Source organism: Pipistrellus hanaki (genome assembly GCF_964339955.1).
Source record: "Pipistrellus hanaki genome assembly, chromosome: 9".
Lineage (NCBI taxonomy): Eukaryota > Metazoa > Chordata > Mammalia > Chiroptera > Vespertilionidae > Pipistrellus > Pipistrellus hanaki.
The window spans coordinates 48,564,353-48,578,948 of record NC_140511.1 but is presented as its reverse complement, the minus strand read 5'-3'; the positions used below and the strand labels follow the sequence as shown (position 1 = coordinate 48,578,948).

Genomic DNA, 14,596 nt, shown 5'->3' with positions numbered 1-14,596 from the left:
GGGGATTCGGCTCCATTTCCAATAGGGGTTGTTCAAGAGGCAGCTGATCAATGATTCTCATTGTAGATGCTTTTATCTCCTATTCCCTCTCTCTTCTCTAAAATCAATACATACATACATACATACATACATACAGGGGTTCTGTCACCACTGTAGCCTTGGTGCTTGGTACTAGTAGACACCAAGTAAAATATGTTAAGTGCATAAATGAGTTTACAAATCACTAATCATCTTTTATAGTTTACTAGAGGCCCAGTGCACGGAAATCATGCATGGGGTGTGTGTCCCTTAGCCCAGTCTGCACCATCTCCAATTGCGAATCCCTGGAGGGATGTTCAACTGCCTGTTTAGACCTGATCCCACTGGTGGGATGGGCCTAAATGGACAGTCTAACACACCTCTCACAGTCCAGGACAGCTGGCTCCCAACTGCTCAGCTGCCTGCCTGACAGCCTGATCACCCCCATATCACTCCCCTGCCAGCATGATCAATGCCTAACTGCTCCTTTTCCAGCCCGATTTCCCCTAACTGCCCTCCCCTGCCAGGATGGTCGCCATTAACTCTTCTCCCCTATAGGCCTGGTCTCTCTCCCTCCCCCCCTCTCCCTGAACTGCCCTCCTCTGCCAACTGGGTCACCCCTAAATGCCCTCCCCTTATGGCCCGGTCGTTCCTAACTTCTCTCCCCTGCTGGGCTGGTTCCCCCTAATCGCCCTCCCCTGCTGGCTCGGTCATCCCCAACTACCCTCCTCTGCAGGCCTGATCATCCCCAACTGCCCTCCCCTGCAGGCCTGGTTCCCCCCACTGCCCTCCTTCCCTGCAGGCCTGATTGTTCCCAACTGCCCTCCCCTGCAGGCCTGGTTGCCCCCACCATCTTATAGTGGCTATCTTGTGTCCACATTGGGGCAGCCATCTTTGACCACATGGGGGCAGCCATCTTGTGTGTTGGAGTGATGGTCAATTTGCATATTACCTTTTTATTATATAGGATAAGAATTAATGAAATTAGTATCAAATAGAATTATCTACTTATGAAATCAGCACTATACTTACCCAGCCTTCTAAGGATACAGAATATCCGAACATACAGATATTTCAATTTCACACATTTTGTATCCTAAAATGGCTTATGACAGTATTTTCAACACGTGTCCCATAGGGCACTAGTTTCACTAGATGCTCTGCAATAAAAACAGCTCATCTTTTTGAAACTTAAGAGATTTTTCTATTATAATTTGCATTCAGCCCCCCCTTTTTTTTTTGTATTAGTTTCAGGTGTACAGCACAGAGGGTAAGCATTCATATAGGTTACCAACTGCTCCCACTGATAATTCCAGGGTGTTATGGATAGTTATTCCAGTATTGTTAACTAAATTCCCTGTGCTTTACCTTACATACCTGTACCTATTTTGTAACTACCAGTTTGTACTTCTTAATACCCTCACCTTTTACAAGAAAAAGTTGAGAATTCCTTTGTATTTTATCTCCTTTGCTTGGCATTGTACAAACAAAATTTCCATATCAAAGTCTGAGAAATTCTGCAGCAAAGAAATCTTTTTAACTTGGCTTTATTTTACTGTTTCCAAAATTCTTGATTAGTAGACCATTTCCTAAGAAATATCTATTTGCTTCCAATAAAAGACTCTTTGGAAAATGCTGCCTTATGAGTATATTAAAAAACAAACAAGCCAAAATACTTGTGGGCTTTGTGCCACTCAAAAATAGGAAGCTTTCTAAGGTGAATACTAGTATATAGTAACCCCATAAACCAATTTGTTCTACCTTCAAGATACTGTAAAGCCAGGAGCTACTGAAGGAGAAATACTAGCATATTTTGTTTGTTTTTTGCTAGAGGTAGACTAGATTCTGATCGAAGACTAGTAACCTAATTTGTATAAAGCCCTTTTATCCTAAAAAGTGTATTTCTCACATAGTCATCGCTTTCCAGACCAATGCAGGGTCAACTAGGTTTTATTATGTGGACATGTAAGATAATAACAGATTATTTGGCAAGAAATAAAGATGCTTGTCAGAGGGAATTGTAGACATTACAGGATGTTGCAACTACTTAAACTCCTTTAGTTTCAATTTTGAAAAAATTTTAAGTCCTTAAATTGCTTTACACAGGCAATTCTAGGTGATGGTATACTGTAACAAATTACTAACATTTAAAAAAAGAAATATAGAACCGAAAGTTTGTTATTTGCATAATTCCTTTTGTCCTTTTTAAACTGTGTTTTTAAAAAGTCTGTAGGAAGGTTTTAGTGTGAAATGGTCTTATTGAAAATGAACTTAGTACACAGAGGATTTTGAATGAAACAGATCTTTCCAGGTAGAAGAAACAGAAATCAAGTATTAGAAGTGCAATAAAGATGAGGTTGAAGTGCTTAGCCTGAGTGATAGGATAAACTTTCTAAAGATTGTGCCCGTCTACTGTATGGATACATTCCATAAAACCAATAATCTAGAAATTATTAGCATCTTTGTCACTGGTTATGTTTAAAGGGCAGTAGCATTTTGGGGGCAAATTTATATGGTGGATACTAATTTATCCCATATTATTGAAGTAGAGAAACTATGAATTATAAGAATGTAAACTGCATAGAAGTTGGGAATCCCACCAGCAAATATAGTCCATAATAATAATAGGTAGAGAAACATCTATAAATAGGCAAGTTATAACTTGTGCTTGTGATACATATTAGAGTCAGGTGATCTTGCAGTCATTGTGAGACAAGTCAGTAAACAGTGTTTAAAGAAAATTTGTATCTTTAAGAAGACCTATTTAAGCCAAGGAATAATCTTAGGCTAAAACACTTGCAAATATAGTCCAATGAAATAAAATATGTGAAAATTTTTATACAATAGAAAATTAAATTGCAGGGCATTATTATAGCATCTATTACATTCAAAACCTATTTTTAATTTATTGCTTATTAATTTTACAGATATTTTCAATATGTGGAAATCTCTCATTGTAAAACACAAACCAAATAAAGCCAATATAATTACATAATTATTACACAAAACATACTCTAATGGGTATAGAGAAGAGGCAATATCCCTTACATCAGGAATAGGGAACATCCGACCACAGGCTACATAAGGCCAGTGAAATCATTTGGTCTGGCCCTACCAAGGCATTAGGGGTGAGTTAATTAAATGTTTGACCAAATATAGCAGGCTAATTTTTAATTTGATAATTTGTATGGCTTGAAAATGATGTTATAATATCCAAATGGCCATTGGCAGAAAAAAGGTACCCCACCCCTGCCTCACGTGATAAGTTAATAGAAAAATCTGATTAAAAAAACACCATGTTATCATCTAAAACAAATCTTATTTTGATCAACTGTTTAGAGGTTTAAATCTTTTTTATCATTGCAGTACATTTTGCTTTGAGAAAAGAAATATGAATTTTTTTTCCGAACTTAAGATTTATTCTTGTATGAGAGATATTGGAATTTAGAATAACAACATCTTATGATTTATGGTCCACTGACAAATTAAAGGTCAACATCTGTAATTAAAGGATATAAACACTGATTTAAATTATATTGGATCATCTTTCTTATTAATAACTATTCTATTTAAAGAACTAAATTAAGCTTTAAGAAATGACCGATGCATTCTATTTTGTGTTTTGGTGAAAGTAGCTTACTGAAGTGGTTATCTACTTACTCAAGCTGACTTCTAATGTTACTCTAGGGCATTTATCACAATCTCATAAAAATGTGGATAGCTTTATCTCTTTTAAGAATTTCAGTCATTCTTTTGTCATTTCAAATTTATTAGTAATCCATGAAGAATATGATTCATTAGGTGTGGAAATCTTTGGTAAATTTATATTCATCACATTTTTATTATTTATAAGGATTCCAGAAAGCAAGCAACCTAATTTTAGCTTTTGCTTTGTAACAAATGAAAATCTTTCAAAAGCATATGGACCATATCACACATATAAAAACTAAATGGATAGTTCCCCTTTGGATATATGCAGCAAGTAAATAAGCATCAACTATGTGCTCAGCTCTTGTTTTAGGAAGTGGGAAATTACCAGGGAAGAAACTAGACAGAAATCCTGGTCTGCATGGAGCAAAACACAAGATAAGTGAAATGGATAATATAGTGGATGGTTAAAAGTGCCATGGATGAAAATAAAGCAAGGAAAGTGGATAAGGGAGTGTTAGGGCCTAGCAATTTCAAACAGGGTGCCACTAAAGGCTTAAAGAACAGATGTCCCTTCAATAAAGACCTAATGGAGATGACAGAATTAGTCATTAGCATATCGGTGGAAAGAGTATTCCAAGCAAAGGAACAATGAACAAATGCTTAGGACCCATAGTTGGGAGGATGCCCAGCATGTTTAAGGAGCAGAGGGAAGCAAAGTGGAGCTAAAGAGGGAGGCTGTTACAATAATCCCGGCTAGCAGTGATGGTGGCTCACAGTATTGTGTAGCAGTGAAGAGGGTGAGAAATCAGGTTTGCTAGTAGTTTGGATATGGGATATGAAAGAAAGGGGAATCAGAATTTTTGACTTGCTAAATGGAAGAATAGGATTTTCACTAACTGAGATAGGGAAAAACTGCAGGAGGAGTAGAACTTGAGGACAGGGGGAGAGAGAGATTGAAGCTATGATTTGGACATGTTTGAGATACCTGTTAGTCATTTAAGTGGAGATGTCATGTTGGATATGGCATTTTGGGGAGAGATTTGACAGGAGGAATAAGTAGAAGCAAATGTGATATGTTGCTGAACTGTGCCAGGATTGAGAGTAAGAACAAAATTAGTCAAGGGAAGGCTTCAGGAAGAAGATACATTTTAAGCTGACCTTTAATTATTGGAAAGGAAAGAAAAGAGGATTCTAGTTAGAAAAAAAATGTCCTTACATCTTATAGTACCATCTTGAAAATTGACTTTCCATTAAAAAAATTTTTTTTTTTTTTATTGATTAAGGTATTACATATGTGTCCTTATTCTCCCCACCCCCCCATTGTCCCCTCACCTCCCCACTCATGCCCTCACCCCCTGGTGTCCATTGGTTAGACTTATGTGCATGCATACAAGTCCTTTGGCTGATCTCTCCCCCTTACCGCCCCCCTCCCCTAACTTCCCTTTGAGGTTTGATTGTCTGATCAATGCTTCTCTGTCTCTGGATCTGTTTTTGTTCATCAGTTTATGTTGTTCATTATATTCCACAAATGAGTGAGATCATGTGATATTTATCTTTCTCTGATTGGCTTATTTAGCTCTGTTCATAGCAGCAAATTTACCATAGTTAAGATTTGGAAATAGCCTAAGTGCCCATCAGCAGATGAGTGGAATAAAAAACTGTGGTACATCTACACAATGGAATACTACACTGTGGTTAAAAAAAAAAAAAAAAAAAAAAGGAATTCTTACCATTTGCAATAGAATGAATATAATTGGAGAACATTATGCTGACTTTCCATTTAAATGAGTGTGCTTTTTATTTTGGGGATTGCTATTTAAAATAAGTTGACTAAGTTACCTTTTATTACTGTACCTCACAAAGACACCAGATGCTCAAATAAAGCTGTGGTATATATTTGGAGCTTCAGGAGCTTTTAAAAAAATGAAATAAGTGTATCCTGATTTATAATTTTGATGACTTTCAAAGTATGCTCTTTATTTTTAGTTTCAGTTCTGTAAACTGTATTATAAATTACATTTTGTAATTAAATTTGGATTTTGTAAATTATATGGAAGTATGATATGTCTTTCTTTTGTGAGTTATAAACATAGGGAATTCTGTGTTGGTTACTGTATCTCCTTTTCTAGGGAACAAAAAAGGAAGAGATTGAAGGTGAAGTGGAAGTGACTGGTTTAATTCAGCCTGCAGAAGTGTTTGCTCCCAAAAGCCTGGTGCTGGTATCCAGATTGTATTATCCAGAAATTTTTAGGGTAAAGAACTCCTCATTGTCATCATTGACATATATTATTGTATAAATCTGTTTTGAGTGAACCATGGTAACAAGTTCTTAGTATTTAAAACATCTTTATATCTAAAATAAATTAATTTGGGAATTTATCAATAAAGTTACTGTTAACAGCAGACGTATTTTCATATTGGATGAAATAAATACCTGAGTAAGTTAATGTGACTATTTAAATTTTAAGAATGTAGTGTTTTTTTTCCAAAACATTTTTTCTGACTCCAAAATGTATGTATCTTAAAGAAATAATTTGATTGCCTGTAGCATATTTAAAATACATTAGTGATATAACTGCTTTGTGTATTTTTATTCACTTTCTTTTGTTCAATCGGGGTTGAAATAAAGAAGATGGGTATTTGTATTTTCAAATAGTTCTGATACTACTCCTGCCAACACAACTTTAGAATATTTTTTACTTTTAGATGTTTTGTTTCTAGACAAAATATTTCAAATATAAGAACAAATTTTCAAATATAAGAACAAATTTTAATTTAGATATAAATATATATAGGACTTGAAAAAAGAGGGCTTATTTTTTTCTTATTTCAGTTGCTACCTTTAGTTTTAGTAATGTTACCATGGTCCAAAATTATAGTTCTTTGGAAATATAAATTATACCTAAAAAGTTCCCAAGGATTTGGGAAATTAATCATAATTTCTGGCACACTTTTCCATATTATTGAGGTTATATGTATTTAGAAAAATTAATTGGGTGTCAATATTTCAGTGCCAGTGACATTCCTAACAAATAAAAATCTTTTGGAGTTACAAAATTTAATAAACTGAAAGATTCATAAAGATTGCATTTTGTCTTTTTTTTTTTATCACCAACTTCTGAGTTTAAAGTATTAATCATATCTTGTTCCTATTTTTTTCCTTTTGTAATAATTTATATGTTAAATTTTTATGTAGAATAAATGTTCTGAATTTATAAGAATCACAAAAGATAAAATTTCTAAATGTTTATCTTGAAATTTGGTGTTTTGCAAAGTAAGCTGATACAAAAAAAAACACCACAAAAAAACAACCACACATAATAACAACAGTTTTAAGACCCACAAATTTGCTAGAGTGGTTATCTCAGTACAAACACCTGTTTTACAAATTATGGATTTCTGCTTTTTATAAACTCCTCTCAAAAACTCATTTAGAGCTTCTGATCCAGAGGAAAACTTAATAAACTTAATAACATTTGCTGCTTAAAATTTATTTCATAGTCACTGTCCAATGTACTCTGCTAGGTTCAAAGAGAAATTTTCCAAGGGGCAGATGTCACAACAATTTATTTTTAGTGCCTATTCTTTTCATGAGCTAACTACATGCATCTCCCTTTGCAGGCTTGCCTGGGTTTGATCTACACTGTATATGTGGACAGTCTGAATGTCTCTTTGGAAAGTCTCATTGCAAACCTGTGTGCGTGCCTTGTCCCAGCGGCTGGAGGGTCTCAGGTAAATTGAATAAAAAAAGTAGTGATGAGGGCCTGTTTCTCTTATCCTCTCTCCCAGTTAATTTAATTTGTGAAGAAAAGGGGGAAAGAAGAATTCTTTAAATGTTTTCATTTTAAAGAGGATTTTAGTTTAGTTAAGCGTTGTCCCTGTGGTCTGCTTTCTAGAGACCCAAGATTCCATTCTTTTCTTAGGTCATGAGGTTAATTTTAACACAGGGGTCACCTTTCACATAGCATAATTAGAAGTCATATTTTGTGTAATTTGAACTCCAGTTTACATTTTCTTGGGAATATACTTTTTAAAGTGGAACTTTTAAAATGTGTTCTTTACACCCTTTTTATTCCTCTATATTGTTATACCTCATTTAATTAACTTAAATCAGAAAATTTTTGAGTGAAAAAATTAGATAACATTAAGAAAATTCTCAAAACAGTTTTTTGTAATCTTACAATTATTTCTGAATAGATTCATTAATTCATTTCCCTGAATAACAATAATTACATGTGGTCCTAAAGCTATTTTGTGTGTTGTGTGCAATCTTTAATAGAATAGCATACATTTAAATTTGAAAGGGTTTATTTTTCTTATTTCAGTTTGCTATCTTTAATAAACAATATTGACCTTGGTCCACATTCACAGATCTTTGGAAAGTATAATATATATCTGAAGTTTTCTCAGGATTTTGCTATAGATTGAGCCTCACATGAGAAACTTAATTAAGCTCTTTTACTGACATAAAACTTTCTCAAAGTGGTCATGTGATTTTCATCTTCTGTATGTCTTAAGATTATCATATCTGTATCTGAAATAGAAAAATAAGAACCTCAGCTCTATGATTTAATGTTTCTAAGGCACCATACTTTATTTTAAAGACTCTTCTTAAGAGTCTTTCAGACTCTTTTTAAGAATTGATTAGCTGATCACTTATTTTGTTTATTCTTATGTAAATTACATGGTTTAACCTCAGTCTGACCAAGATTATTTACAAAGAAATAACCATTTTTTTTCATTGTCTTTTACCTTTGTAACTGTCTTCTGTGTATCCCACTGTCTTTTGTTATTTTAAGTTTTTATCCCACTTTTTGCCTTTTTTACTCTTCTAGCTCTGCTCCAAGGGTAGAATTTGAAGTGTGAGTTTAGTCACAATTGGACCTAAGCTTTAAAGCAGTGTAATTGTTCTATGGGTCTTTATTTTAATGGTATTTTTGTTGATTTTATTTTGAATATAAAAATGTTTATTATGGCTGTAGAAATTTTAAAATTAAATATGTGGTTCATATACTATTTATCTTATTTCCCCCAGTTTTATTGAGATATAATTGGCATATAAATGTTGACTTTAATATTTTGTTATTTTTCAGGTAAGTATGATTGTCAATTATTTTGTATTTCATTGATACTAAATTTTCAATTTTCAACAACTGAATTTTCTTATACCATATTCACTTGGGCACAAAGTAACTGAACTGTTTTGGATTATGTTATCACCCTTTGCATCTGTTAATTGGATCTTAATATGCTCATCATTGGCTTGAAATCTGAACAAAGGGGTTTTTTTTTTGTTTGTTTTTTTACCTTAAGAAAAAATAAAATATCTGAAAATAAATCATTTATGTGTTTGTGTGTTTTCCCTGTTCTGCAGAAGCTGTTTTCCTTGGGAGCAGGAGATAGACAGCTGATCCAGACCCCTTTGCATGATAGTCTTCCTGTCACAGGCACTAGTGTGGCTCTCTTGTTCCAGCAGTTGGGTATGCTCTCTGATATTCAAACTCCTCCTGTGGAAGCCTACAAAAAAAAAAAAAAAAACGATTTATTTTAAGCTCACATGACCTGACATGAATCAAGAAAATAAAAAGGAAACCATTAAATACCAGATATGTAAAATATATAATTACATAGGTAATATTCTTTTTTTTAAAAAGAAAACACACAAAACACTTTAACTCAGGCCCATTTTGCTTTGGAGTCTATCATAGACTTTTCAAAAGTAGACATTTTCTTTATACTTTAAAAGACGAAAAGATAGTGTATTTTGTTTTTCCTTAGATAAATTAGTTTTATAGAATCTTGTCCTATGAAACTAAAAATCTTGTCATCCTTATCCCACCAATGGCTAGGATAGAGAATTGGGGGAGAGGCATTAGAAGTCCTCTCCGTACATTGGACAGCTCTGTGCTTCATTAAAGGAGTGATGTAACTTAACAGTAAGCATGTCAGAGATTCCCATTTATTTTACCACTTAATTGCCCTTTATATATGACTGCCCATGTGTGCCCCACTCTCTTTGATTCAGCCTTTGTCATTGTTCTCCATCTCTGTTTGTCTTTTTCCAGTTTTAACCTTTCCTTCCCTGGATTTCATACTCTGCTTCTCCACTGAATTCTTAGTTCCTTGCACAAATTTTGCTCCTTGTTCAGCTCTGTACCTTTTCACTTCTTTTTTACTAGTGACTCCATCCTTATTCTTCTGCTGCTATTTCAATCAGTCAAATATAGAAAGCCTTAGAAGAAAATTAAACATAAGTAGAGTTTTCTAGAATTCTAATAAAGATGGCTGGAGATACCAACCCCAAAGCATGGCTCTTCCCCTTTACATCTGCCTCCCCTCAATAGTTCAAACTCTAAACTCTTCTTTTCTTTCCCCCTGAAAGTAGTAATCTTTGATTTACTACAGAGTGTGTTGGAAGTTGGAATCTGTTTTATTAAATAGAATCAAAGGTATATTTTCCTATTTTGCTGATCCATTATAAAGACTTTACTGGTAGCATTTAGTAATAATAGTCTCCAGGAACATCTAAGAACTTTGAAGGAGACAAGCTACACAGATAAAATGGTAATTATTAAATACAGCACCCAATATTTAAGGAAAAAATAATTTTATAAAGATTTTTTTTTAATTTGCTTTATCAATCATTTCCTTTTCATGCATTGATTCATTAGGATTAAACAAAACCAATTCTAATTTTTAGAAAAATTAGAATTCTATAATCTTTAATTATCCTTTGATATGGGTACAGTGAGATAGTAAGCCAATGCCAACAGTAAGTTTGCTTGTTTTATAATTCAAATATAGCTGGAAAAAGAAGGGCAAAGTTTTTTTTGATCTAGGAGAGTTTATAACATATTCACTAATCTGTGCATTTGATTTCTACGGTTTTCTATATTTGTGTTTTATCTGCAATAAAAGTACTTTTCAAAACTTGTAAAACTATATTAACTCTTTATAGATATAAATATTTTTTAAGTGCAATGCTTGAACAAATTAGAGGTTTTATTCTTTTAAATTAACAAAATGTCTAGAGATAGGCAGTAAAGGGTTGACATATTGATTTCCAGGTATTTCCAGGGATTGTATAGAAATTCTTCTCTATATGTTTCCCCTACTTATTAATATGGAGTTTTCCCTTACTAGGCTATGAGCTTTAAGAACTGCCTTTATGATAAGAGAATAATCAAAGAATAACTAGAACTTATTTGTGTCCCATATGTCTGGCATAGTGCTTTGGGTACAGAAGGCATCAGTGTTTGTTGAGTAAATGAATGAATGTGCTAGCCATGAAGAAAATGGCAATTTTCATTCATTAGGAGATATTCTGTGAATGGACGAAGTGTGCCAAAACACATGATGATTAGTCATTTGAAGATCAAATTTCATTCTTTTACTCTTAAGTATTTTGAGTTTAATTATCTTTTGCTTACATATTCAAAAGTTGATTTTTCAGGGAAAGACTGAGGAAAAGATAAGGCAGATAAGGGGAAAGAAAGCTGCCTCTGAAACAGTGCTGGACGCAGAGTTGTAGTTTCTAGAGTATGTGGTACTGATTATTGTGTCTAAAGGCATGTTCTTATCACCAGTCATTTCAGCTGGACTGTTGTTGAAAGCCAATGTTAGACCATTATCAGAGTTCATTATCTGGGTTGAGAGTGGGTAGTGGGGGTGGATTTTACAAAGCACTGACAGGAAGCAGATAGGACTATAGGATTATTTTGTAGCCTTGACTAGTTTTCCTGTGAAATGTCTCGTTGTATGATAACATTTCCTTGCTTCTTTTCTCTAAGGATTTTTATGACAATAAATTTATTTTCTACATTTTGAGAGTTCTCTGGGTTTGCCTGAAGTCTTCACATGGACTTCCACCATCACGCATCTCATTTATTCCCCATGATTTCTTGTTAGTTACTTTCATTTCTTACTTGCCATCTTTTTTTGTTTGTTTCTTGTTGCAGCTCATGTGAACTATTTTTATTTACCTGAAGATTTGTGCAATAAGTATAGAAAGCTATAGTTTTTATTATGTTAATAAGATTGTATTCATAGGAGTTGGCTTTTATAGCCCCTCCGATTTTTTAATTGAATCCATAGCTGTTTAACTCAGGTGTCTCTCCTTGCCCCAAATAATTTTGTGAAATTCTCATAATATCTGTTGTCATTCCTATTTATAAAATTTGGATTTTAACTGGAAACACACTAGTTTTAGAATACTTATTCCAGTGTTTACAGTAGATTTTAATCTGACTGATCAGAACAGGCACAGACTAGGAATCTAGGCCATTTAGTGTTGGAATAATCTGATGTGATTATCCTAGACCTAGAAAACCAAATATACCCATGTACAATTGCCCAATTCAATTACATTTCTTAACTATTTCTTACTTAGAAGATTTCCATTTCTAACATTTGGAAATAATATTGTGAATTTGTAACAAATATTAAAATTGCCTCTCAGTGATAGTTACAAAACTAAACTATAAAATATATAAAGCTTGAATTTGTGAAAGTAGGGATCTTGTTTTTCTTTATTGCTGTTATCTGGTGCATGGAACATAGTAGGTACTCAACAAATATTGATCGAATGACTGATAAATCTCCCTTTTCGTACCTTGTGTCAAGCCATGACCATTATTATATTCTCTCCATTATGGCTTGATCAGGAAGAACTATAATAAATTGTTTACGGCTTCTAAAATATATCCTGTCTTGATACAGTGCCTTTTATTTCCTCAGTTTTCCCATTTGAAAGCTGAGACATAATGTTCTATTATTATTCAGAAAAGGGAGGATTCTGGAGAAAAGTTCTTGGTATTGTTTCTTTAAAATGGGAAACAAATGCATTTGTTAATGTTTATGTTATGAATTTTAGAACTTTAACCCTAAAGAAAAGTTAAAATCAGGAAGTAATTTTTCAGAATGTTTTACTATTTGAGTAATCAACAGGATGTGTTTGTACCATTGTACTGAAATCAGTAGTAATTATCACTGGAATGTTTGTTTTTCATATTATCTTCTCTGCTGTTATTGTGCAGCTTTGGATGGATTCTGGCTAACAATTCAAGGTTACATAGAAAACATTTCTACTTGTAGATGAAAGAAATTAGATTTATGAATAACTATGTAGCTATGAATACAGCAACAAGCATTGCTAGTAAGAAATAAAAACATTAATGTAATTTCTTAAAATATTTAAGGTATGGTTATGGCATGAGTAAATTAGGTATGGGTAAATTATTTTGTATTACACCATATAACCTTTCTGGATAACAAAAACCCTACCCTTTAAGCACTAGAATAGCTACGTAATTTATTTAGTCATAAATTTAATTTCTTAATAAGTTTAGTGTACTGTTTCCCCCCCTTTGATATTGTAAATTTTTTTAATGATACAGGTAGGATAGAGTTACTTACAAATGCATGTTTTTTTTCTTCACTTTATTGCTAAAAAATGATACCCATCCTCTGAGCCTCAGTTAGTCATAATCCTTTTGCTGATGAAGGGTCTTGTTGAAGGCTGCTTGCTGATTGATCAGTGTGGCGATTGCTGAAGGTTGAAGTGGTTATTGTGATTTCTTAAAGTAATACAACAGTGAAGTTTGCCTCACCCACAGCCCCCTCGGCAGTCAATGCTGGGTCTCTGCGGTGACCCAGCACTGACTGCAGGACTGACTTACAGTGTTCGATTGTCGGTTTGGTCATTTTGGACATTATGGACCCTGGCTCTTTATAGATGTCCATGATGCTAGAAACTGTCTGGAGGATAGATTTGAAATTAATATGGACTGGATTAGGGAAACCAGTTATGAAACTCTAACATTAGTCCAAATGAGAAAAGATTAAAAAGTTGAGCTCATAAGTTTAGATATGTCTTATGGAATAAGTTGGAAATGAGAAAATAATATGGCAGGCCTAGCCAATTTGGCTCAGGGGATAGAGCATTGACCCAAGGACTGAAGGGTCCTGGGTTAGATTCCAGTCAAGGGCATGTATCTTGGTTGCAGGCTTCTCCCCGGGCCAGACTCTGGTCGGGGCATGTGCAGGAAGCAACCAATCAATGTGTTTCTCTCACATCGATATTTCTGTCTTCCTCTCTCTTCCACTCTCTCTAAAACTCAATGGGAAAATATTCTTGGGTGAGGATTTAAAAAGAAAAGAGTATAGCAAATAAAAATGGGCCAAGAAGAAATCTGCATGTGTCACATTGGTTAAGGGAAATACAGAAAGTATTTTACCTTGAGAAAACTAATGGGGTCTCTTGATTTAGTGTGTCCATATAATTAAGGTTGAACAGATATTAAAAAAAAAAGATGATTCATAACAACAGAGAAATTAAGAAATTATATACCTACTTAACTTGAACTTGATAAATATGCATGCTGTATTTTCTAGAGTTGCCACTAAAAATATAATAAAGGAACCAGCTTATGGATTCCATACTGGTAAAGGGATAAAAGAAGATCCAGGATAAATAGAAATTATAAAAAAAAAAAAGGGGGGAGGGTGGGGAGAGGTACAACAAATAAATATATAAAGTAAGGCACTATATATATATATATATATATATATATATATATATATGTATGTATATATATGTATATATATTGTCAGACTGGACTTTTAAAAAATTTCTACTACATGCTATTTACAAGGAATAGAAGATTAAAATAAAAATAAAAAAGAAGTAAAAGATTGACATAAAATATGGAAAAAGATATGCCAGGAAAATTGCAACAGCAAAGCTGGTGTGGTTACATTAACATTAGACAAATGCTCTTTAAAGAGGGAAAAAATTATTAGAGCAATGGCAGTGTCTAAAATAGGAATTTAAGTACAGACTTTGGAGATTTAGTTGAAAAGAAGGTAATAGCATGTTTCCAAACTATGCTCAATTAGTGTTAAACTGATTTGAAGAGTAAAGACAAAG

The 14,596-nt window shown here is 33.6% G+C and overlaps 1 protein-coding gene across 2 annotated transcripts in view; it reads left to right on the top strand.

Moving 5' to 3' along the window:
- The window catches only part of SBF2 (SET binding factor 2), a 305,413-nt gene that overhangs the window by 140,575 nt on the left and 150,242 nt on the right, over window positions 1-14,596 (top strand). For both annotated transcript variants that reach the window (XM_084893456.1, XM_084893455.1), the window contains exons 4-6: window positions 5,799-5,921; window positions 7,291-7,401; window positions 9,044-9,149. In XM_084893456.1, coding sequence (XP_084749582.1) covers window positions 5,799-5,921; window positions 7,291-7,401; window positions 9,044-9,149 — 340 coding nt within the window. The remainder of the gene's footprint in view (window positions 1-5,798; window positions 5,922-7,290; window positions 7,402-9,043; window positions 9,150-14,596) is intronic.